Source organism: Homalodisca vitripennis, chromosome X, assembly GCF_021130785.1.
Source record: "Homalodisca vitripennis isolate AUS2020 chromosome X, UT_GWSS_2.1, whole genome shotgun sequence".
Taxonomy (NCBI): Eukaryota; Metazoa; Arthropoda; class Insecta; order Hemiptera; family Cicadellidae; genus Homalodisca; species Homalodisca vitripennis.
The window spans coordinates 106425298-106453118 of NC_060215.1; the positions used below are offsets into that span (position 1 = coordinate 106425298).

General features: G+C 32.5%; 2 protein-coding genes across 2 annotated transcripts in view; both read right to left on the reverse strand.

Annotated features, from left to right (window-relative positions):
- Nucleotides 1-2767, reverse strand: part of LOC124369785 (AN1-type zinc finger protein 6-like) — a 100185-nt gene extending 97418 nt beyond the window's left edge. The window contains exon 1 of the mRNA XM_046827878.1: nucleotides 2619-2767. The gene's annotated coding sequence lies outside the window, so the exon portion shown is untranslated. The remainder of the gene's footprint in view (nucleotides 1-2618) is intronic.
- Nucleotides 2768-10481: 7714 nt separating this feature from the next.
- The window catches only part of LOC124369547 (thioredoxin domain-containing protein), a 39618-nt gene continuing 22278 nt past the window's right edge, over nucleotides 10482-27821 (reverse strand). Inside the window, exon 5 of the mRNA XM_046827574.1 lies at nucleotides 10482-16549. Coding sequence (XP_046683530.1) covers nucleotides 16354-16549 — 196 coding nt within the window. The 3' untranslated portion in view covers nucleotides 10482-16353. The remainder of the gene's footprint in view (nucleotides 16550-27821) is intronic.

Here is a 27821-nt window from a genome sequence, read left to right on the forward strand (position 1 = left end):
CAAGGCCTAAAACATGTATTTTGAACCACTTTAACTGAATCACAATTTTTAAAATAAATATTAAGATATATTTAGATTCTTTTTTTTTTCAACATTTTAACAAGAAATTATAACATTTGAAGATAATGTGTTATTTACATTAAAAATATAAATGCATATATTTACATATATTTAGATGCTTTCCAATATGTGTGTGTCATATTGTAGGCTATCTGAAAGATTATAAAATTATCATGTGTAAATAACCGATTTTTTATCTGATTAAGGAACTGCACAGAGCTTTTACTTTTTTTCAAACTGTTATAAAAGAGCTGGATAAATTTAATCTTGATCTCAAAACTGAATCAGGATAAATACTGATAGTTGTCTTTCAATGGATGGAAAAAATAGAGGCGTTGATTTCATTCAGATATATATAAGTGAGATGATGATTTGATGCATTATGATTGCGTAGTGCACCAACAACCTTTGTGTGCCAGAATAATAGATCTCAAACATATACAGTTTTAAAACTTCTTGGCTGAGATAAATTTGGAGTATGGAGATGTTACTTATTTTTTTAACGTTCATTCGCTAATGTGTGGAAATATATTAGGGAGTTTCCAAACTCCAATATTCAATCAATGTTTTTTATGGAAAGCAAAGGAAACCTGCCAATATATTAAATTAATCAATCACAAAAAAAATTAAATTTTCTTTCTTTATTTAGTCAGTCATTTCTAGTCAGTATATAGCTTAAGACTATTTTTTAACATGAATTTTATTTTTTATGCGGCCCTCAAGCTCAAACAAATATTTTAGTGACAATTGATTTTAAAATGTTGCAGACTCCTGTCTTACACTATAAACATTACAAAAAAGTAACAACATTATAATAACAAACTCTACAGCAAAATTGGTGTAATTGCGTATAATTCACTTGTCATTCACAATGTTTGCATACAATTACCAAGAATGACAAGTACTACAAAGTTAACGGTGTTTGTCAACTAAGAAACAAGGGCGAACTTGAAGACAAACACCTGTTCGAATATTTTGCCATAATCAACACAAGTTATTAGGCTTGTGTATGAGAAGTGACTATAATGAATGATATCGGACATAAGGCATCTATATACATATTTATTTATTTTCGACAAACAATATAACATATACCGTCAAATTATGGAAAGATAAAAATTACGAAAAGCAAGTGAAAGGTTGTCCTTTTCACTAAACAAACGAGTGCGTGCAATGTGATAGATCATCTGCTGGTTCTAAAAGGGTTGTCATTTAAAAACTTTTCATGTAAAGTACATTCAAAACTATTATTAAAGTAATAGGCTAACTTATTTCAATGAAATTAATCCGGGAGTAATCATTTTAATCAAAATAAGAAAATAATAATCAAGCAAAAAATACAATGATGTCTCCGACAGCTGTTACAGCCATCAGCTGATACAAGAGTAATAGAGGAACTTAAAAATAAAATAAATGTAAAAAACCTCAATATTATAGGAAGTTTGATTCAGCGACTCTTTGTAAGCATATGAATTTTACTGAAAATGGATATTTGCCCCATTAAAAGTATGTAATATGAAAGTACGTAAATGCTACACAATATGTCACTTCCACGCCGCGTATAGAGCACATGCCATTTCTATAGTTAATCTTACTTTTGAGTTATTGTATTACGCTGGTTATTGCTTTGTGGCTCTTAATACTAAATGGGAAACCTCAGCTAGCTATTAACATAACATTTCAGACTACTACATTTAACATATTCCTAACTTCATTTTCATGAATAGGGTTGTATAAGAGATCGAATGTATTATGATTGGTCACCTAGGCCTTAATAAAAATAGGTAGTACAACCACTTTAAAAGGTAATCTATAATTACATTGAATTGAAAAACATGAACACTTCTAATGTTTAAAAAATTATAGGGCCTACTACTAGACCCAACAGACCTTTGTCACTGTGCGAATAATATCAAAGGTCTACACTTCGTACCTAATATGATGCAATATTAACTTGGTTAAATCATAAATCTGAGCGAACAACAAAAATTTAACCTTAGAATCTATAAATTTATACTTGTGCAACTATGAGTAATAAATGGCCTAGGCTTAATCCCTTTCAGAACAATGAAATAAGAAATGTTAAATGAAGCTACCTAGCATAACGTTAAATCAGGTTAAATGGATTTAGATTTACCGTTAACATATTGCACTTTAGAATAGTCTTTTAAACTGGATTCGGTGTTGCATAAGCTAGGATTGTATGTAAAGACTTGTCAATCGTTGGCAATATAATGGGATCCATTTTGTGCCTGGCAGCTGCTGTGCTATTCTGTACGAGTACAAGACAGTTGTTTCATCCAACTGTTAATAAGCTTTCAATTAGCATTCTAAGTCACTATGATTGTATTCACTAAAATTCAGAATTTTGGATACTACTGACATTGATATTTTAACAGAAAATTAACTTATAGCCATGGTAACACTGCAAAGAAAATGGCGATCTTCCCTTCAGACCATATCTGGCACGAAGTTTAACCAACCACAAGATCTTCATTTCACATCTAAATAATAATTATGGTTAGTCCATATTAAAATAATAAAGAATATATACTTACGTTAAGTTATTTGAAGGAACAACAACCAATTTAGTCACTAAACTATCACAAATGACAGGTCATACCTTCACACAACTTATCACGAACAACCATCCACAGAACTACAAGGAGAGGTCACGTGATTCGTTTCTGCCTTACCATTGGCTACCCTCACTAATCAAGCCCTGGGGATATGCTAAAATCAATCTGAAGATAGCAGCACTTATACTATAATAATTGCCTACCAATTATTTCTTATAATTTCTTTTCGTGATAAATAATATATCATGTAAATGATCAGTAAATGAGTTCTACTCATCCCTGAGTTTATTGTATACTCTAAAAATGTATCCAAGTAAGGATTGTCTCTTTATGAATACCAGTATAATCTCTGGCAATAGTTACAGCTGTAGAGACATTCGAATTAGATCCCTAGATGTATTCTACATAATAATATTAGATAATTACCGAGTCAAACTATTGCTGTAGTTTACTAAACTAAGTTATATTAGCATCAGCGCTCGAAATTTGCGTTAGTAACACTCGAATTAGTCTTTGTATGTACCTCAGACTTCAAAGAGATGCGTTGTGGAGTATTTAACGTGATAGTTGTGTACATTACTATTATAAGACTTTACTATACAAAATGTTGAAAACTGTGTAATGTATAAAACTAATGAAAAATATATTTTAGAACTACATTGATGACTACACTGAATTTAGTTTAACCATAAGTACTATTTATCACAGTTTGAGAGCCTTTTGAAATACCCCTTATAAAATGTACCCCCTTATACCTTGTAAACAAAACTTCATATAACTGAAAGTGGTTCTTTATTTTGGACCTCGTTGCTACTTGAAGATTTGGTCATTCGTCCAGTCGAGTTAGTCAGTTGAAAATTTTATACCTTTTTTTGTCTCAAAAATCCTTTTCGAACGTGCAATACAGAATATACACAATCTTGCAACCAACTAACTACCTAGTAATATTATAAATCTTTGCCAAGTCAAAACTTCTTGACCAAATTAAACTCAATAATGATAAACCCAGATTAACTTTCTAGTCAATGGACAGCTTTATACCCCGGTGAACCCAAGGACCACTAAGGGGGGCCAGATCCAAATGACCTGTACCCAGGTTCCAAAGGGATCCGACTCGGTTGATATTAAAAGAAAATTAGTTATGGATATCGTGGGTTTACAATTGAAAATAAGTTTATAACATTAAAATAACATTACTATAGCCAAAAACACTTTTTATTGTTTGATTTACTATTGCGGTTGCATGACGGCTCGATATGAAACTATGGTCGGCTAGGTTCATCCGAAGCCAAGACAGAGACAAGAACCAGTTGACTAGTAGCTAACCCCACGCAGGCAGTTTACTGAAAGGGCCTGCTCCCGTGCTGTGGTCATCTGACATGGCCAAAATATATGCACGTATTTCTAAAAGCAGGTGGGCTGGACCCGTCCCGTTGTGCTGCCGAGTGACATAAGTGGGAGAGGGGAAGATTAGTACCTCTGGCCACTGCGAAACAAGTACAGATGAACAATAAGGGTTGTGATATCGGACATACGACTCGGAGCCGATCCCCGTCCGCTGTGAAGCGACTTAGTCCGGTGTGAAGACTTAGTCTCGGTCCGGTCTACCCACACGAGAGAGTATGTCAACTTCTAATGACATATAGCTTCAACGATTTCATCTTCTACAACAAAATAAAGATGTTTACAATGGGTAGTGATTTAACAAATGGGAGGGAGGGAGGGAGAGAGGCAGGGAGGGAGGGAGGGAGAGAGAGAGAGAGAGAGAGAGAGAGAAGAGAGAGAGAGTGAGAGAGAGAGAGAGAGAGAGAGAGAGCACTCAGTAAGTTCTCACTAATAAAATATCCGACTAAGGTCAACCACAACTGCAGATAGACTTAAATCACTTACTGTCAAGTATTAAGCGTGAGCTCACAGATAAATTGTTCTTTGACCATGTAAATAATAATTATGCTGTAATTAAGACCAGGATAGAGAAAATTTTGTTTTATAATATAAGTGTGATGAAACAAAATTGATGCATTTCAAATTGATTATGGAATTAATAGCCTATGAAGATGTAACCCTAAAATTTATGAAAACTAACTATATGTTACTACCTTAATTTAGAAGTTATAAGCGTAAGTGTGGCCAGTTGACTTGCTGTCTCCAACAAGGGAACTATTTATTTCTACTCCCTATGAGTCTTTCAAATACCTAATTTTATTTTTAAGTTGGTCTTTATCAACGGTGCCAAAATCTTTGGATCCAAGATGCAAAACTAACATTTTCTTAGTTACGTCTCTGGCATCTCTTTTATCTTCCTCATGGGAATGGCTCACAAATAAGGATAACATTGTTTTTTAATGTTCAATATCCTTATTACAAGATCTACATTCCATTTCAAATCTAATACCAAATGATTTAAACATAACACTGCGACACTACTACCACAAGTACAAGCAACAGGAATGTTTCGTTTCATTCAGAAGATGCGTGAGGGGCTGATTTGATCATGTGACCTTTTCCTGCATCTTCTGTGCTGGCAATATCAAACCTGCTTAAGGGGAGTCGGATTACCCTATCTTTCCCATGTTAAATAGTACTACTTTATGTACCATTTTCTAAGAAACCGTTACAGATAAAAACTTAAACCTTTTTTTATTTTATTATGCATATATTGTTGTACATTTAAGGCACAGCATATTAAGGTATCATAATATTTAAGTATTTTTTTTTTAATTTTTATATTTTAGCATAAAAAATTTAAAAAAGTTACTGTTTGAACGTATGTAACTTGGAACTGAAAATAATAAATGTAATTTCCTGTGCCTTAAATCTGTATTTATATATGGCAATCAAAACAAAAAAAAGTAGGGCATTATCTTTTTTGGTTTAGGAGATAAAGGTACATTTGTGTAAAAAAACACCGTTTTCCGGAAAACGCATTTAAAGTCAAAACGCAGGTTATCATATGACAATAAATCACCCTAGTGCATTCCAGCTCCATATGCAGGGTTGTCAGGGTCTTCCTGCTATTCATAATGGTCCTCTAGTTTCCTTTTAGCTGAGGTCAATTCCCGACGACACTTTTTCTCTATGTCTTCTATTGCTTTATCGGCTTTCCAAATCCTAGTATTGTCCAATCACGTCATCACTTTCACACAGTTTCTCCCTGGTCTAATGTTTAGCTTACTCAAAATTCTACACTTAGCAATGTTTCCATCGTTATAACAAGCTACAGCATCATAAGCTCCAAATTCTAAAGTGGTTTTCATTATAAATGTAGTTTTGGGGAGCCTTGACCAGATAATGCTGTTCAGTGATTCGCACGGGTTTTAAGTGCCCCCATGTAAACATTTAGATAGGAGACTTGTTTGGCATAAGTCTCTGAAAATTGGTTTTATGGACTCCATTTACAAATGACTCCATTTTGCTCATAGTTTACAAAAAGCTGTATATATTATAATGTATAATGTTGTACCATAAGTTTGTTCAAACAGCTGGTGACTGCCGACCGACCCCACTAAAAGTTAAGTGCGCGCATTTATAAAAATGCCAATAAAAACTGTTCTAGATGTCAGAACTTAATAACTTTGGTGTCAAATGAAACTTAAAAGTCCAAATAATAAGAAACACGCAAAAACTAAAAAAAAAAAAAATTTTTCCCAAAAAGTCATCCGACTCCCCTTAAAGCTACCAGTGCACGAGTAAATACCAGCATGCTGGTTAACTTTGAACCTGGTGGAAAATTCACATGATTATCAGCACTGGTAAATCAGCAGAGAATATCAGCTATGCACTCCAGCAATCACAAAACCTGTTGGTTCCGAAATTGTGCAATAAGCAAGTGACACTTAGTACACTACTTAACTTATATTGAATTGAATTGAAATATCTTTATTCATGTTATTACATAAAAAGTAAATTGATGGTGTCAATCATTTACAACAAAATATCAATGATATATTACGACTAAGGATTATACTATAACTGCGTATTGACTAATATGTTCTTACTCCAAACAACGCAGCAAAAACAAATCCAATAAAACCCTATTTTACAATACTTAAAATCTCATTAACAATACACAGCTATGTCTCAAACTCTTCAAAATTATATAAAGTTTTGTTAATAAAGTAATCTTTTAGAGAATATTTCAATTTTTTAGCTTTTCATTCTTTGTATATGTAGGAATATTTTTTTAAATATTTTGCACCAATTTCTTTTCTTTTTAAAAAGTTCCAATTAATGGGATTCAGTTGCTATATTGCCCTTTTGTCTAGTATTATAACAGTGATTGCTTCCTAATAAAGGTAGTTTGTTAGCTTTCATTAATTGATTAGTGTAGAGAATAGCTTGGTACATATAATGACTATAAACTGTCATGATACCCAAACTAGAAAATTTATTTTTGACTGTATCATTCCAATCAAGGTCCAAAATAATACAAATAATCTTTTTTGTAGTATTAGTATCCTATTTAAATTAAATTTGGATGTAGCTCCATAAATGCATAAGCCAAACACAATTGAAGAGTCTATATTAGCAAAATAAAGAGTCTTAAAGTATTAATTGAGCAAATATTGCAAATAAACTGGAGGTTATTTTTTAACAACTTGATCAACGTGCAAATCCCAAGTTAAGTGTTGACTTAGATTTAATATCAGGCATATCCCATTTTTCAATTATGCACTGGAACGTACAAGGAATCGTGGACAAGACCGATGAAATTAGTTTAATACTGAGAAAGTTTAATATTCCTTTGCTGTTGTTGGTGTCTGTGAACACTGGCTTACTCGAGACGACCTACATAATGTGGTGTTGTCTGGTTTTAAACTGGTAAGTGTCTACGGTAGACCATCTTCAGGTAGGCCTAGAGGTGGTACTGCTATTTATATTGCGGAGGAGTTGAAATTTGATGAACTCCTGTATCTTGTTGAACTTTCGATTTCCCATGTTTGTGAGGTTGCTGCAGTCCTCATTCATGAAGTCAATGTTATTTGTTTGGAGGTTTACTGTGTACCTGATAGTAATAATTTTGATATGTTTATTGAATGTTTGTTTAATGTATTGAATGTTGTATGTCTTAGAAATAAGTCTAATGCGTCTGTTATGCTATGTGGTGACTTCATAACAGGTTGATAGTGTTAATTGATCTATATTTGTTAAACCTGTTAATGAGTTTTAACTTAGTGTATACTGTGGCGGATGTTACCAGACCTAGTCTATTTGGTAATATGGGTACCTGCATTGATAATATTGCCACCACAATTCACCAAGACAGGATAGTGTCTCCATGTGTTGAGCCAACGGTTGTATCAGATCATTATTCGGTTATTTTACAAACACAACTAAACACCAAAGATAATATACAGTTAAATACTTGTAAGCGCTCTCACTTATCAAGACCTATTGACGAAATTAATGTTCTATATTTTACAACCTTACTTAGAAAAATAAACTGGTTTGCTCTGTATACTCTGGGTACAGTAAATGACAAGTTTGAATATTTATTTAGTGTATTTTTGAACATTGTAGACATGGTTTTTCCAACTAAGTTTGTGAGTAATAAAATGAATAAGCCTCTGAGGCCTAGGTGGTATACCCAGAATCTTTCTGATCTCAAAGAACTTTGCCTTACTATCTACAACCTGTTTAAAGACACTGGTCAAGCACGCTATAGAGAATCGTATTAACAACTAAGAATAATTTACAGACATGAAATTTCATCGGCTAAAAAAGCATATTATTGCAATAGAGTTAATCAGGCCAATAATAAACCTAAAGCCATATGGTCTGTTATTAAAGATGGCATGAGTACGAATGAAAGGCCTATATGTGATACACAGAAACTTGGATTAAAATGTGATGAGTTCAATTATTTCTTTTTAAATAATGTTGAATCTATTGTACAGAATATACCTGGGTCTCATCATGATGTTACATACTATCTTAATAAGTTAAATCATAACCAAGGCTGTGATGTTTTTTCTGTTGGTAATGTAAGTGTAGATGAGGTATATAGTGCCATCCTCTCTCTTAGTAATAGTGTTAGTTTAGATGTTTATTGTCTTAATTCACAAATATTAAAACTTGCTGCACCGTATATTGCAGAGGTTATGGCCTATTTGTTTAATCAATGTATTGATAACTCAGTGTTCCCTTTACATTTGAAGTTATCAAAAGTAGTTCCTTTGTTTAAAAAAGGTGTAAAAACTGATTATTGTAACTATCAACCAGTGTCCATAATACCTGTTATTGGAAAAGTGTTTGAATTATTGTTGAATAGAAAAGATAGGTGGCTATTTTGAAAAACATAAGCTATTTTCTGATGATCAGTTTGGATTTAGGCCTAATAGAGACACATGTAATGCTATTGTTAAATTTATGAAAAATTGTATGAATGGCCTAGATGTAAAAAATAAGGTTTTAGGTAATTTCTATGACATGTCGAAGGCCTTCGATAAATCTAATTTCAACTTAATTAGATCTTACCTATCAGAAAGGCATCAGTCAGTCTACTATAATAATAATTTTTCTTCTTATTTACCTGTACAGCTAGGGGTCCCGCAGGGCTCAATTTTGGGGCCTACCATGTTTATAATTTACATCAATGGTCTATCATCAGCCTTTACAAATGATTATGTAAGTGCCTACATGTATGCTGATGATTTAGCTATTCAAATTAATTGTAAATATTCTAGTGTAGCTAATCACCTCCTTCTGACTTCTAACTCCATAATCGAAGATTGGACAGCTGCCAACTCACTATGTTTGAATAATGACAAAACTCAGAGTATTGAATTCAGCTTTAAAACAAGAAATGAGGACAGTGTTAAGTTTTTAGGCCTGTTCGTGCAATCTAATGTTAAGTGGAACATTCATGTTGAAACTCTATGTAAAAAGGTTTCCAAAAGTATTTTTATTTTATGCTTAGAAAACTTAAATCTTTTGTAAGCGTAGATGTGTTGAAAGCTGTTTACTTTGCCCATATTCAAAGTCATTTATCTTACGGAATTATTGTGTGGGGGCATTTTGGTAATGTAAGAAGACTATTTTTATTACAGAAGAGAGCAGTTAGAGTAATGTTTAATGTCAGTAGTAGGACGCACTGTAAGCCATTGTTTAAGCAACTTTGTATTTTAACTATTATTTCTCTATACATTTTAGACTGTTTATTATATATCAAAACTAATTTAGATACAATTCCTACAAATAATTCTATTCATAGTCATTTTACCAGACAAAACAATTTCCTTAGAGTAAATCAGTGCAATTTTCAAACAACTATAAACAGTTTTTGTGGATTTGGTCTGAGGCTTTATAATATGCTACCATACAATGTTAAATGCTCAATGTAAAACATTTTAAAAATGAAATTAGATCTATTTTATGTGATGTTTGTGGATACAATGTCGAAGAATTTGTTAATTTTTTAAAAACAAAAAATGTTTAGGTAGATGTTTGTGTATGTGAGCATATTTTATATTTGTATTTTATAGTATGCTGTACGCAAATGATGCTCATGACACTATTCTCTGTATTATTTGTACAGTTTATGAATAAAGAATCTTTTGACTTTTGATCAAGAATTAAACCCAAAAATATTGCTGCATTTTTAAGAACTCCTGGTATTTTTACTGAGGACATCAACTTAAAACTCCATTTTACACAGCAGGGGATGCTGTACTATAATAATGAATTGAATGTAAACTGAACAGGTCACACTGAATTTTGTGTTTATAGAGAAAATGATAGCTCATAGTTAGATAGTTACAAACTATAAAGCGTAACACCACCACATTGGAGGTTACAGTTGCAAAAACAAACTTATTAATAATCAGGTAAAGAAACCACTAGTTTTAGAAGTTAACAAATTTATTAATATTTTTAAGCACCTCATACTGACAAAAACCTTACTTGTTAACATTTATAAAATAAATTTAACAACAAACACAAACTATATGAAAGATCCTTAAATCAATTTAAATAAATACATTTTTTATGTGTATAAGCTGTCATAAAGTAAGCAAAAGCTTCACTTGCCTGTTCTAAATCACCATTAACCAAGTGAAGGATTGAACAGATTGCAGTTATTTGCACATGCCTGAACACTAAAACTGACCATAGTAAATATTTTCCTTTTAGGCCTTGTTAAGACACAATAAAAAACAATAATTTTTCTCTGTGTTGAATTTAATTTGAATTTATATAACAATACTTTATCACACATTACGAGCTATGGTGGGAAGGGTTAATTCAATGCTAATGTTGAGTTTAGCTCCAGTTCACCTTCCTTTTACATACAGCATGTCGAAATCTGATGTCGAAATGTTGCAAAGAGTAGGTTTCAGCTTCTTAGTCACCCACTATTTTTTGATCCTTCAAAACATGACTCCAGATTTCAGGAGTCAAGTCTGTGACAGCATCAGATTTCAGATGCGTAAGGGAAGGTAAACTGGAGCTTGACTCAAAATCGCAAAGGTTTTCAAGTACACATTTCTCAGCCAACAAAGACATCAAAATTCATTAACATTTTGCAATCCATTTATTTGTATATTCCATCCTAGATTACTCTGAATAAAATTAAGCGTAATTGCTTATGCGAGAAATGCGTAATTATTTACATTATATTTTTCTGTAGTTCTGGTTGTTACAATCGAAACTGGATATGCTATTACAGTTATATTTACACTTTATCCACTTTTTAAGAACACAACAAATTATTGACCAATTTTTTTGTTTCAATGACATTTATTGAAACCAAGTCAAAAAATTTAAACTATAAGAGGATTTACATCTACCTACCCTTCTGGTAAATCACAAAATAAAGTACAATCTTTTTTTGACTTTTTTCATGTTGTGCTATAAAATGAGACTAATACAAACACCATATTTGCTGACGCAAACAGACTTTGCAAAACAACATTGGTTTATTAAATAGAGACCACTAATGTTAGTAATTATTTTAGAAATCCAAGCGAAGTGAAAAACCCTGCAATTTATCACGATATTCGCTAACTACATTGACACTCGCTAATAACAGTACAGATGGTGAAATAGTTACACAGAACAGCTCCAAAACATAGCTTTGTAGTGGGAATTTCGCAATGTTGGAAGATTCCCGACAAAATTAAAAACAATTAGTTAACGTCATTTAAAATTTAATACACCTTAATAAAATCTAAGATTTAAATTATACATTATTTCAAGGTTAATGTGAAAGAACATTTATGTTTATACATTTAATCCAAACGTATAATCCAACAAATAGTATAAAATTGAATATTGTTGGTGTGTTATAGCTGAATGTTTGTGTAAATTTAATACTTTGCATGAATAAAAATAATTGATTTAATTAAAACAATTTCAAAAAATATAAACTTTAACAATATGGAACAGGATTAGAGGTTACATACGCTGTTTCAAAATAAACATGCAATAATGAATAAATGTAGCGAATGGTCAGTTGATTCTTTTTAATTAAAAAAATGTTACAATACAAGAAACAGTTTACAAACATTTTTTTTTTATCTAAAAAAACAATGGATAATGTTGATGAAACTGATAATTATTTTTAAGACAAGCATGAAGTTTAATTCAACTATTTGTTATTACACTAAAAAATTAATGAAGTTGAAAATCCCATTATTACGTTCTGCAAATTATCTCTGATCACAAAACATTCATTCGAAAAATCCCTCAGAGTAGTAGAACAATATTATATATTGTTATATATATATAATATTTATGTATTATACTTATTAAATATTATTTAGAGACAATGCTACTTAGTCTGTAGCTGAATTAGACTTTGTCAATGCATGTAACATGTTTTACGACAAATAAACGAATTTATTATTATTATTATTATCCTTCATCTTCTACACTTCTGCAGGGACACTTCGTTTGAGATGAAAATTTTCTTAGCAAAAATGTGACAAGCCCTTCAGACATTATAACAAAAATATTCACACCACTTATTAACAGCATTGGTATTCTACGGGAGATTACAATAATACTTATCGAAAAACAGTCTGAAGTTCTATAATACTTTAGCCTCCAGAACAAATATTTACATATATTTATATATATATATATATATATATATATATATATATATATATATATATGTAAATTGTATGATTATTTTTTATAAAAAGTTACTTTTAACATCAACTAATCTTAAAAAAAAAAATAATTAGGCTCATCATCAAGGCAACATCATTCAAGCTGTAGCCTTCTTTATTTTTTAAACACTAATGTTTAAAACTCGTTTGAAATGGGTTTATTTTTATTACTACCTTCATTAGATATAATTAACAAATTGCTTAGAGTGGATGCTTAACCTTTTATGAATGTCTGATGTTTCAAAATAAAATTTGACTATAACATAACCTCAAATCTCCAGTATTGCTTGCAGACTCTTTTACTACAAGACAAGACGTTTAGAAGTGTACAATGTTGGTTTTTGTTCGTATAAGTCAGCCATGGCGCATCAGCACCACTGTCATAGGAACAAGCATGGCCACTCGTTGGATACTACTCTCGCATAAAAAATTACAGATAACCTAGTTTGAATGTTGACCGCAAACTAACTAACTAGTTAGTTAAGTGAAAATTACTGGAGTTAAATTAAAATCTAGCTTATTTATTTTTGCGTCTAGACATAAATCAAATTGTTTTAAAAACACTAAATTTAAGTTTTTACGTATATAAGAACGAAAAATGGTGCCTCTTTTGGTGCTTTTCAACCAAATTACAATTTTGAACATTCATAACCAGAAAAACTTATAATCCTATTAAGAGCAAAGTGTTATACAAGACATGTACAAGAGTACTAACTAAGAGTATATAATTTTAGACTTTTTGAATTATATGGATAAAAGTTGTTGTCGAACCAGTTGTTTGTAAATCATTAAAATTTATATTCTTAACACTGGGTTTGATTAAAAAACTCGGCATTGGTCACATTATTGACCTTATAGTCAATACTTTTTTAAAGGCAATTCATTTTTGTAAACACAATTTAAAACTATAGTTTTTAACACCACTTTAACTTAGTTAAATGGATGTTGTTAATTTTTTTTGGCCGGCGCATGCTCGTTGGCACGTGCAAACATTCAGAATGTTGAGGGCGATGTTGTGACGATCATGTGCGGTCTACTCGCGCTCTTAAGTGCAAGAAGAAGCCGTAATAAACTATTGTTTTAATATATTAGACCATTTCCCATTAGCTTTTTTCATAAGAGCTCCAGGCCTCCAATGGAAAGTTTAACAATGAATAATTTAACTTTCAAAATTGCAGTTTAGTAGTAAAGTGCCAAAACCAGTACCTTTTTCCATTCTTACAGACACAAAATTTGATTGTTAATAATTTGCTTTATACGTCTAGACCTAGAAATAAAAAAGCTTAAGTTTAATGTAAATCCCATAATTTTAGCTGTATTAGTTAATTTGTGGTTAACGTTCAAACTCGGGTATCTATACTTTTGATCTGAGAGTAGGCAAGCGTCTTCCAACCAGACAGTTTGCCGACCGGTGGTGCCGCACAGTGTCTAATATTTTATATACATGAAATTAAATGTGATGACAAAATGTATGATCTTATAATATCATTGAAAAACAATATTTTAATGCTGTAAACTGATTTTTAAAGTGCTATATACTTTTTCACAGTTAGTTCTTTCTCGCTTTCGTTGCAAGTTTGCTTTTCTTAACAGTGTCGCATTTTCTCTGCTCGTTTCGCAAAATGTGACAAATGCGATCACAGCTTAAACCCTGCACTTTGGACAAGGATGTCAAAGTTTCCTTAGAAACATCTGATCGATTTCTTTAAGCTTTTTGTAGAACTGCTGATACACTGCTAGGGCTTTAGTTCATACTTCCAGGATGCATAATAAACCCTCTGAGAGTATTTGGCAATAGGCCACAACTTAAAAGAAAAAGGTTTATACACTCCCTATGATGTGCTTTTATACCAACTCTGTTCACTTTGTAATACCAACTATCCTTTATTTTGCTTAAAAAGATTCTCATACAAGTCACTCTGAGATGCTGCACTCTGCATGTTTGGTGTGAGAGCAAGAAAACCCCACTAGAAAGCAATAAAAATAACCCAGAATCCCCAATGCGCACAGTTAGTGGTTTTTCAATTCTCGAAGCAGTTCGGTTTTGCAGTCTTTTTAGGTTTCTCATTAAAGCAAATTTCTTCTTAAAACTCTCTCTCTCGTAGTTAACAGTACAAGTAGTTAACACAAAACAAGCCACGAATCACTGTTAGTTTCAAGTGAGAATCTCCAACAGTTTCAAGATTCTGTATACACTTTCACGGATGTAAGGACAGTCTTGAATTACATAATACAGTGAACCTGTCCTTCAAGACATCGTTAGCCTTGTCTCTGTCTACTGCTGTGGCGCGAGAACAATAGTAAAGCATTAATATATTGTAACATTCTAAACAAAACAAAACAGAAAAAATTAACACTGAAAATATTTCATTCAGGTAAATGTACAGGGCTTTGCTGATTTTTCTTATAACACCTTGACTACAGTAAGCTAGTGTAACATGCTCGTTTCAAGTAGTCATGACCACTCAATATAGACCCGCATAGAAGGTGTTAATACAATATAGCATTTAAAGGTTTACAATACAACAATTTTTTGTACTTCAGAACAATTAGTATTGACTTGGCTGACACATTGAAAAATCAATTTTATACATTTTTAGTTCTATATCTGATTCATCGTTTTCATGTGAATTCAACAAAGTGAGTTTATGTTTTAATGAAAGTTATATCCTCTTATCCCACACACTCATTCTGTTACACATTCAAATGGTGTGTAAATCAAAGTTACAAACCTTCTGGGTAACTATTAAATAGTAAACAAGAGTAACATTATGGAAATGTAACAAATTTACAATCCAAACATTCTCCCTAGATTACAGATTTTACATGACATTTACAAATATATTACATTTTAAAAACTAGCTTTATGATTTAAAATATGAGCACACAATTAATGCACATATTCTTGTGTAAAATTTTAAGGAATGCTTAAATAATACTGTAATTATTACAGTTTTGTATGTAAATAGGAAGAGATAACTCTTAATTTGATATTTTTAAGAACCTACCAAAAGCCTCAGAAAATTTCTCTTAGGTAAAAACATAAATGACATCTTGTGCATTTCTGTCAGTCTCAAACAATAATAACCAACTATCATTTTACTAAGTGTTTAAATTCTGATAACAAACTTTGTATATTAAAATGTTTTATCACAAAATACATCCGTTGAGAATAAAGTACTTACTAAGCACTTTAGTATAATAGTTAAATTAATAACACAAAGGAGAAACTAGAAAATAAACACCAAAACCCACAGTATTATGAAGAATTAAACTTTTACAATGAAAATTAGGAGTCTGAGTAAAACAAAGCACATAACACAGTTACATAAATATATTATTATGAACCAAACGAATATACTTAATCTGCGTTATGTTAATATTGCACTTGTAACACTGTTAAGAAAAAAATTGACTTTAAATGTTGCATTATAACAAATTTTTCATTAAGACACTTTACAAATGACAATTTATTGTCATCGATAAAAATCTGAACATAGGACAGTAGAAAAGTAGAAAACGACACAAAATATTGTCTACAGAAATAATTACTGTATCAGTCCTATGTTTGGTAAATGTTTTATCACAACTAGAATCAGATATTATTTCGCCTTTTTCGTTTTATCAGATTTTTCTGATTTGTCCTTCTTTGCAGACTTTTTCTTCTGGGCAACTTGGCCAGCGTTAAGCCTCAAGATGACGGAGGCGATGACACCGATACAAACAGCTATTGAGCCCAGTTTCCACATCCACGGATTCTCTCTGAGGTACTCAGCGATCTGAAGGGTCAGGTCATCACTGAAAAAAACCATGATTTCATCATAGGGCAAAAGGCACTTAGACCGCTAAAATTCAAATGAACCAGTTACAAACTTGTACTGTGACTTATAAATCAACTAAGTTAACGTTTGATTGACTCTAAGATTACTTAATATTAATCAAATAATTTACTTCACTTGCCAGGGTAATTTAAATGGCCTTGGTTTTCCAATTGTAAATTAAGAAATGAAAATACATGAAACAATAGCACTTCATAAAGCAGCATATCTACGAAAATGTTATTTATCACATACACACTCACAAGTTGAATACACAAATTTATACTTAACACATTCTTGTTATGAATAACAAAATGCAAACCAATCAAACATATACCCGAGTTATTCTCATATAAGTGCATACAAACATTTTTGTCCAGTACACATGGGGTCGCAAATGTTCCGTTACCAAGAAAATTGAGAATTTGTGAAACGCCTCCTTGTAGGCAACACATAGTGTTCTCTTCGAGATTTGGCCACGAAAACCCAAAGCTACTGAAACTAAATGTGCGTTTCTTCTTAAGTACAAATAAAAGAACCATTTCATGCAAACAAAAATTGTAAAAAATAATATTAATAATTTGTCACGCAACAACACAAATAGGAGAAATTGTGAACGTTTGCTATAACAACATTTTTTTACGTTCTTGGTCATATTACGTAGTTCTTTAACATGTTTTAACAAAGGAAATAAAGTTTTGATTCAACAGCTTTGCGTTGTTTTGTCTGAATTTCAAAGGGAACACTGTGTTGCCTACAGGGAGGCGTTTCACAAATTCTCAATTTTCTCAAAAACAAAACATTTGCGACCTCATATGTATTAAGACAAATATGTTTGTATGCACATCCTATATTAACCCTGAAAAAATGTGTACTTCTATCGGCATCGCCCTGTATGTTAAGAATATTAGTTTTAAAATATTCAATTTCTCTCTATAGTTACCTTTAAAATGTATAGCTGTTCTTTGCCAATTTGGCTATCATCATTTTAATCACTCTGTAATTTGGAGTGGGAGGGAACAAGGTATGCCCATAATCCCTCAAGAGAGCAATAAAATATAACCCTGCATCCCAAACACAAAGTCAGTTACAGTCAGTTCTTATTCAACCCTCAAAGCAGGTCAGCATCCCAGTCAATGCAACCACACTTAACCCTACATCGGGTGCTAAACGGAGTTGTCCTCCGTGTATTTTTTATTATCAAAAATAGTACTACTTTTCTGATGTTGGCAGTCGTACCCGTTTCCCGCAGTGTACTTCACGAGCATTTTTCGGGGAAGCGAAACAATAGCCTCCCGCTTATCTTTGTCAAAATCTGTCAGTATGAGGTCTACTTCCGTGCGAGACTGGACGATTCCTCCGTGAGTGCCCGATGTTGTGTTTGTAGAGCTTGGACGAAATCTCCGTGAGCGCCTTATAGTGTTTAGTTTTTATTGAGTAATAATCCGTGTGCGCCTAAATGTGTGACCTGTGATGGTTTCTTTGTAAGTTTTACAATATATTTTATTTGAATTTTGTGAAATGGAGAATGAAGACGAGAGACTTGTCAGTACAGTACCCGTGTGCTAGGGAACATTTCAGTACTGTTTATGGAGTAAACATTGTCGTTATAAGAACCAGAAGGAAAATGTTTTGAAACTTTGTGTAGTGTTTAAAAAAATTTTTAGTAAAGAATAAATATTGATTTTAGAGTAATAATTGACATTACAATTGTATAATATCTCAAGAATTGAAGTAAGTTGTTTTTGTAAGAAGTTAAAAACTAAGTTTATTTCCATATATTATTACAGTAGTTTAAACATTTTTACAATTAATTGCATTATTCCTTAAAATAAATCATGTTGTTATTATACAATAACATTTTTTTAAATTTTGAATTTCCTATTTGGAAAATTCATTACATAAGAGAGTAATTTTTATTTAATTTCTAAAAATAAATATATTACATTGTAATTAAATCAGTATGAATATTTAAACAAATAAAAACAGTTTAAACGACTATGATATCCATTATTCGCTAACCTGGAGGAAACCTCCGTGAGCGCCTGATGGTGTTTCTAATTTTAGGCGCCTGATGGAGGGTTAATAGCCCTCCACGCTCCCACGGTTTTCTTGGGCTCTCCCCATTAAAGTAAATTTTTTAAATCTCCCTCTCTAAGCAAACAACACATAACCCATCACTCTTTTTGCCTCCATTCACAGTTTTAGTGTCAAGTGTAGATCTCCAACAGTTCAAAAACGTTTGGTACACGTTTCCACAGCTGTATGGACAGACTCTCGAATTGTCTAATACTGTGACCAACAATATCAAAACTATATAAATTTCAACACTACAGTATTATTTTCCTACAAAAACATCTGTAAGGCTACTCTTAACCTTCTATATTATTTTGCTATTCTATAAAAATTAGTCTTAATTTAAATATAACAATAATATGGTATTATTTGATTAATGTCGGGTTTACCTTCTAAAATTAAAGTATCATAATGTTTTTAATGTGGTTAAACGAAAATAAAATATATCTATGTTAGACTAATGTACTATTCACCTAACTCTGAAACTGGTTATCATTTTCTCTAAAATGGCAGGCACTTTTAAGCGTATTTGTGGGGGTATTTTAAAAATTCACTGTTTATCTATTTTTCAAGATATAGACATTAAAAAGATATCAGTATCATTAGAAATAAATGTACTTAAAAAATTCAATATTGAAACATTTGACTGTTACACTACATAAAAACTCATAAACATAAAAAATTAGTAAAGAATAAATGTTCTCCAATGTAGCTCAGGAAAAAAATGCTCACCAATATTCTTCCAGTATCTGCACTTCCTGGAGAACAAAGAGAAAATGGTAAGATGCAAAAAACACAAACATTACAGCCTACTATGCCACGAGAACCACCAGTCAACGCAAAACCACGAGGCAAAGATGTGAGTATAGAGGAATTCTATACCAATAATATAGATTTCTACATGGAGCTCATGACAAAGAACCACAGTGATCGACTGAAAACTGACAACATTGATACTGATACATCATCCACTCCTGTGGTGCTAGACCATCTCTTCCCATATCCAGGCAGCAAATCCTAGTTCAGGCAGATGTTCACCACCATGAATCTTTTTTGGACGATCTTCAAACAAACCAACCTCTCAGCTCTTCTAAATCTATAAATTTTTTAGGCTTTCCTCTGAAAAAAAAAAAACACATAAAGGATGAAACCAATAAACTAACCATCTTACATCAAAATATGGATTCACTAGCTTCAAAAATAAACAGACTTGACTATCTTCTTCAAAAAATTAAACCTGATTTAGTTATCTTGAGTGAACATGGATTAAAAGAAGACCAGCTCCTGAACACTAGACTACCTGGATATCTGCTGGCTGGGGGCTTCTCCAGAAAAAACTTCAAAAAGGAGGAGTAGCCATATATACTAATGAAGAGCTAGGGAACTCAACACAAAATGTACAAATCGGTATTAACTCCACTGAACTCATATATGAACAACATATAATAAAAGTTAATGTCAAAAATAAAGACATCTATATCCTCGGCCTCTACCGACCTCCAGGTGGAAATGTGGACTACATTTTGGATGCTCTTTCTGACACCCTTGACCTTCTACCAATCTGGAAACATCCCATTATAATTATAGGAGATATTAATATTACAGACTCCCTTAGGTTTCTAACAACTCAAAACAACAAGAAAAGAAGAAACTTGAAGAAATGTTAACCAGTCATAACATTGTAAGACTAGAACTTCCAGCAACAAGAGTTGTGCACAACTCTGCATCTTCAATTGATGTAGTGTGCACAAATCTTAACAAAGAAAACATCTGTGTTGAAGTCATCATAACAGGTCTGTCAGACCATACAGCACAATTATGCACTGTAAACCTGCAAACACAGAAGAAAACCTATCCTAGCTCAACCTGTAGACATTTTACTAAAGACAATTTGCATCACCTTAAAAACTTACTCAGCTTTGAATCTTTTGACTACGTATACAATACACATGACGTTGACAAAGCCTATGAGTTCTTTAGTAATGTGTTGTGTAGAACACTCAATGCAGCTTGTCCATATAAAAAACAAGGACAAAGAAGAAACAAAAGCATAGAAAGGTGTTTAACGAAGAATCTCATAGGTTAAAAACTGACTATCTGAAGGCCTTGGACAAACAAAATTTACATGGAAGAGACATAGCCAAAGTTGAAACTGTTGCAAAAAAAGGGCGTATTATCTACAGCTTAAGAAACTCAGAAAACAGGCTACACAACATTTCATTGAGCAATCTAGTAATAAGCAAAAAGCCCTATGGCAAGTGATAAATTATGAAAGATGCCAGGACAAGACTTCAGACTCCATAGAACTAGAAATTGATGGGAGACTTCAATCAGACCCACTACTTGTTGCAAACCACCTTAATCTCTATTTTACAACAGTAGCTGACAAAACCTTAACCTCACACAAACAAGCAAACAACTCAACCAGCAACAGAATCATATACCTGATATATCGTTATGGCCTTGTACCCTGAAAGAAACAGAAGAAGCCATTTCTAACCTCAAACAAAAGCCTTCAGCTGGGGTGGATGACATCTCATCAATCCTTGTGAAAGGCTGTTTAGAGGAACTTGGACCACCTCTGACATCTATTATCAACAAAACTTTCTCCCAAGGCATTTTCCCTAGAGCTCTAAAGTTGGCAAAGTGTTTCTAAAACTAAAAAAAAGATCTCCAACTGACATCAACAACTACAGACATATATCCCTTCTCTCTACAGTTTCAAAAGTGATTGAAAAAGTAATGCTAAACCGGCTTATAACACATTTGACCGACCACAATGTCCTAACCACCCAAAAACATAGGTTTCTGAAAGGAAGATGAACAATTTCAGCATTGATAGAACTCACTGAATTCATTATAGATCAGACGGAAGATGGAGCTGCTGTGACTGGCCTTTTTCTGGATTTTACTAAAGCATTTGACTGCCTGGACCATAATATCCTCCTTCAAAAGATGAATGGTATGGGAGTCAGAGGAAATGCGGCAAATTGGTTTACAAGCTACCTGGAGGGAAGAACACAAATGGTAGAAATATCATATACCAAAAACAACACCTCATATCGTGTAACATCAACACCACTCCCTCTAAGTAGAGGCATTCCTCAAGGATCTGTCTTGGGACTGGTACTTTTTATTCTGCTCACCAACGATCTCCCAAACTATCTCCAAGAGCTTAGCCAGGTACTCATGTATGCTGATGATACTGTCCTCCTCATAGCAAATAAACAAGTACAAGAACTAGAAATAAATCAAATCAGCTTTATTGCAGCGACAATATTACAATGTATAGCAAACGTCACAAATTTTAATCTAAAATTTCTTACATTCATGCCACAAAATTCTCATTCACAAATAGCATCCTTTATCGCTCTAAATACAGCAAAACAATATTGTAATCAGAATGAATTAGTATTAAACGACCATAAGACTCAACAACTAAACTTTGGAAGAAGAACAGTTGAATTGACAGGACTCCCAGAAGTTGACCTTGATAATAAAGCTAAATACTTGGGAGTAACTATTGATGACAAACTCACCTGGACACCACATATTGATCAACTTTGTTCAAAACTTAACTCCTGCATTTATATCCTTAAGGGGAGCAGGTCGATGAAAATTAAAAAAAATTAGAAAAATTTTTTATTGCATTTTTTAATAGTTTAAAGTGTGTATTTTAAAAATATGTAAGTATTAATGCTCAAATAAATTTATAAATTACCAAAAAAAATTCACAAACAAAAGATGTTCACTAGTTTTTTGCAGCAGTTCGTAAGATGTTGGCTGACACAATCATATATATCATGTGTGTTAGTTATAAGTATGTTATGGCTTTGCTCTGTTGGTCAACCTGGTACTGACAACTGGGAATACAGATGACAGAAAGAATATTGCTTTATTTGTTTTGATATGCTTAGGAGGTTATGTTATATGTGTTTGTGTCGGATAATTGTGTTTTACTAAAAGTGTTGCACTTTATTCATAGTTAGTGGTAGATTAGGAGTGTGTATTGTTTCTTGAAGTGTTTTACAACTTCTTATAACCATGCTTCTTATAAGACTTCTTATAAGAGCAAAGGTTAGTTACAAAACTAAATCTAAACGTGAGTTTAGAGGAAACAAGTACCGTAAGTTGGACTCTAAATCTAGGCCTACCCAAACAGATTCTGCTAGCCCTAGCCCTAGGCCTACTACTAATGCAAACATTAGCTCTGCTTCTAAAAAACTGTCCTTTGATAAATATGACAATTATGAAGGAACTGGAATGGGTAGTGTTATTTTGGATCTTAGTTTATTTAGTGAGCAATTAAAAAAATTTGTAAAATGTAAATTCTGCGATAGCGAAGACTGCATAGAACTTTGTACTACGGATAAGAAAAGATTTGGATTGGCTGTGAATATTGAACTGAAATGTTGTGTTTGTTTGGAATCAACTAATTTTTACAACTCTAAAAAAAATGAGAATGGAAAATATGAGGTAAACTTGAAATTTATTTACGGCATGAGAACGATCGGAAAAGGTATCAGTGCAGGTAACATTCTGTGTTCATTATTAGACTTACCTTTACCACCTCAAAAAATAGGACCTTGTAGTAACATAATATATCAGGCTGTTGAAAATTGTGCTAGTGAAAGTATGAAGCAGGCAATTGAGGAAGCTGTGTCTGTAAATGAGTGTGAAGAAACGTCAAAAAGAGATTTGACGGTTTGTTTAGATGGGTCTTGGCAAAGGAGGGGACACAAGTCACTGAATGGGGTTGTCAGCGTAACATCATTAGATACTGGCAAGGTGTTGGATGTTTCCATAATGTCCAAATACTGTCAAATCTGCACTGTACATGAAAATAAAAAAAAAATAGTACCTGATCATATATGTTCCAAAAACTACGAAGGGTCAAGTGGCGGCATGGAAGTTGCAGGTGCCCTAGATGTTTTCCGAAAGTCCAGAGATCGAAATGTACGGTATGTACGATACTTAGGAGATGGTGACAGCAATGGTTTTAAAAAGGTGGTTGACGATAAGCCATATGGAGATGAAGTAGAAGTAAGAAAACTGGAATGCGTCAATCATGTCAAGAAGAGAATGGGGAGCAGACTAAGGGAATTGAAGAAACGGTTGGGAAAAACAAAACTAAAAGATAATAGAGCAATAGGGGGCAAGAATAGGCTAACAAATAATGACATAGACAAGCTGCAAGAATATTATGGCCTAGCTATAAAAAGAGGTGGATCAGATCTTCAACAAATGGTTAAAAATGTGTGGGCAACTTATTTCCACAAAATATCGAATGATGACACTCCGCAACATGGCCTATGTCCAAAGGGGCCGGAGTCGTGGTGCGGTTATAATAAAGCCGAAGCCCTACATCAGACTTTCAGCCATAAGTCACACAATTTGCCATATGAAGTGATGGTACAGATCAAACAAATTTATAGAGATTTAGCCAATCCGGATCTTCTAAAAAAATGCCTTGACCAAAAGACTCAAAACCAGAACGAAAGTTTCAACAATGCCGTCCGGTCTAAGGTGCCTAAAAATGTTTTTGTAAGGCTAAACACTCTAAAACTTGGCATATATGATGCAGTTTTAACTTTTAATAATGGATTCACCAGCAAATTGGATGTGTATAACAAGCTAGGAATCAAACTGAGCGAGAAGTCTGTTGCCGCATTGCGAAATTTTGATACAATACGATTGAAAAAGGCAGAAAAATCTGCTTTAGACATGACCAAGGAGGCTAGAGTTGCTAGGAGGAAAAGAAAACTTGCATTAGAAGAGGAAAATGAAGACCCAGATGACCCTGAGTACGGAGCTGGGATGTTTTAGCAGCAAAAGGTTAGTTTAGCAGTCATTTTTGCCTTTACCGGACATTTCCCGGAAACTTGGTTTTTTTCATATAAAGGTACATGTATCTCAAAAACTATAAATGCTAGAGAATTGAAATTTGGTATGCATATAGAACAGTGCAATTCCAAATGGTGTTGCATCTTTTATCATTCTATCTAAAAAAACAAATGAGAAAAAAAAATTTTTTGGTATAAAAAAATAATTTTTTTTTACACACAATATTTAAAAATTCCTAAAAAAAATTTTTTTAAAGATTTTTTTACTAAAGTTGCAAGAGATGTTTATAAAGGAGTACTCTTTGCCTACAAAAAATTTGAAGGTTGTAACTTACTTAGTTTTGACAATACATGTACCTAAAGTTTGTAAATTTAACATGCGCGGGATAGGAACGACCCGCTCCCCTTAAAAGACTAAAGGCTACAAATACTCAGGAGATAACTAGAATTGCCTATTTCGCACTTTTGAGGCTCATCTCCGATATGGCTTAACAGTCTGGGGCAACTCCTCAGCAAAAAATGTGCATCGTATCCTGGTAATTAAAAAAAAAGTGATTAGGATTTTAGCCAACCTCAATCCACTTGACTCTTGCAGAAGTACATTTAAAGAACTAAAGATACTCACATCAGTATCCCTCTACATCCAGGAAGTTATCCTTTACACCAGTAATCAAAATCTAACAAGAACAGGACAGCTCCATTATTACAACACCAGGCAAGGAAACAATTTCATTTTGCCGAACCGCCGTCTCAGCCTATATGAAGATATATATATTTTTTTTTAGTCATAAATTATTCTTTATTTGCATGATATATTATATGGATACAAGGTACACAATACAAATGCACATTGTTCTTGACATAAAATATAAAACTAATGTAACTAAAACTAAAATACATTTTATATATATATATATATATAAATAGATAGTAGTGTGGCGGTCCTAGAGCACTTTTGGGACAGACCAAAAAACAATATAATTACTGTTCAATAGACAAGTATAAAAAAAAATTTACAATACAGTTCTAACAATAAATTTGAAGAAACAATTTACCATACAATTCTAAAAAATAACTATGATAATCTGTATTCAAGCAACCTTTCAAGGACAATGTGTCAACATACAGAGTGTGGAATTTTCCATGGAATTTGAACGAAATTTTATCAAAATTCACTATAAAATTGGAATTTAAAAATCGCTACTTAAAATTTCTCTTCTTTAAATGGAGAGAACAAAAATATCATGCCCGTTTTGTAAAAAAGAAGTTTTTGAGCATCATTATACCCGACATTCTAATTCTAAAATCTAAAAGCCAAGCTACATGGGACCAAAATTGTTTAACTACCTTCCTAACTACTTGAAGAAGATCTTCAGACAAAAAAATGTTAAGAGGAAACTTCAAGAATGGCTCATGGAGTGGTCCTTTTACTCGATCAAAGAATTCACTGACTTAAAACAACAACATCAAAATTTGTAAAATTTAAAACCACTTTTGTATATTTATATAAAATATGACTTTACTACCATGACGCCATTGTATTTCTCCATGAAATTACAAATAAAAAATTTTTGATTTGATTTGTATAGCACCTTCACTGGCAATATAAAATTTATCTGACCAAACAATATAAAAATATACAAAAATTTTGTAATAAATATCTAACTTACAAATTATCAAGAAATACTAGAGCAAAAGAAGCTTATTGGTACTTTTGAATAATATATTTAGAAAAAAAACTACAAAATCCGCAAAAATCTCTTATTACACACCATTATGTGTGCAGTTTTAACATTTCTGTTCCTATCACGATTGTGTAGAACGTAAACTCTCAACAGGAATTTTTACAAACATACAATAATTTGCCCAACTTCTCCATACAATTATTATGGTTTATAACTTTTTGGACGGTAGTTCAGAAATAGTTATACAGGGTGATTCATGAAGTTCTCCCCCCACTTCTACAGCACATTGTACTAGTAAAAATAATGAAAAAATGTTATATAAACATAGGTCCGAAAACGCTTCGTTAGCGAGTTACAGCTAGCGAAAGATTTCGCCTGAATTCCTGGGTAAAGAGTAAAATAAAGGCATACTGAACTTTTGGAAAGGTTAATTAAGTAAGAAATATCGTGGATTCTTATGTATTTTTACCTGATAAAGCTAATAAAATAGGTTTCAGAATTGTACCTGTAGTAGTTTTTGAGGGATTCAGGGTTAAATGCAAAAAATTGGGGCACGAAAACAATGTTTTTTTAAGTTTGATGTACAATAACTTTGTTAAATTGGTAATAAATACATAAAATCAACAAACATTAATTGTAAAGAATCTAATTCTGAGAAAATTGATATAATCAAAGTCTAAAATAAAACAGAAATAAGTACCAAAAAATCGATTTTATTCAGTATAATACATTACTAGCTGTAAAGAAATACCGTACGGTATTTAGTTAAAATAAAACAAAAACAAAATGTTTGTTCCTTAATGATGAGATAAATTGAGAAAACAAGATTAACTGTTAAATAAATTTGTTTGTAAATAAAAATATCAGGTTTTATTACGTTATATTTTTTTTTTTATAAAAATTTACATCAAATGTTCGAAAATAAATGAAGCAAACATTTTCCTATTATTGTTTTACTAATCATCGAAATGCAGTTTTTTGTTTTATTAATTTCTAAGTTGGTAACGCACGAATAACAGCTGATCAACAATGGTATTCTGTACTGTTACGTTAGAACTGTGTATTAGTGGTGTTTTGCATGCTACAGCAGGAGATCGGGTTCTGTGAATCGTGTTATTAAATGCAATTTTTTCTGTGAGTTATAATTCGATTGTTTATTCAGTGAAAAAATGCCTTACTTATTTTACATCAGAGGAATACGCTGATATGGTTTTTATTTTGGGTTACTGTAATGGTAATGCTAGAGCTGCTGTAGAAGAATATGAACTACGTTACCCTAATAGGAGGATTCCAGATACCAAAACAATTTCAGGAACTTTTCGTACTCTTCGGGAAAACAGGATCACTACCAAGTACTAGAACCAATTATGGAACGAACTGTCCAACTTGATGATGATATTGTTATTAATGCTGTTTCATCGCAGTCCAGGTGTAAGTACACGACTTATTTCTAGGCGGATAGGAGTTTCGCAGTCAACGTGTGGAGGTCACTTAATCAAAACAAATTTTATCCGTTTCATAAACAAAAGGTTCAAAATCTACAGCTAGGGGATGGTCCGCTTCGCTTGGAGTTTTGCAACTTTTTGAATATTAATAATCAACTCTACAAGCGTATTTTGTTTACGAATGAGGCACAATTCACTCGGGA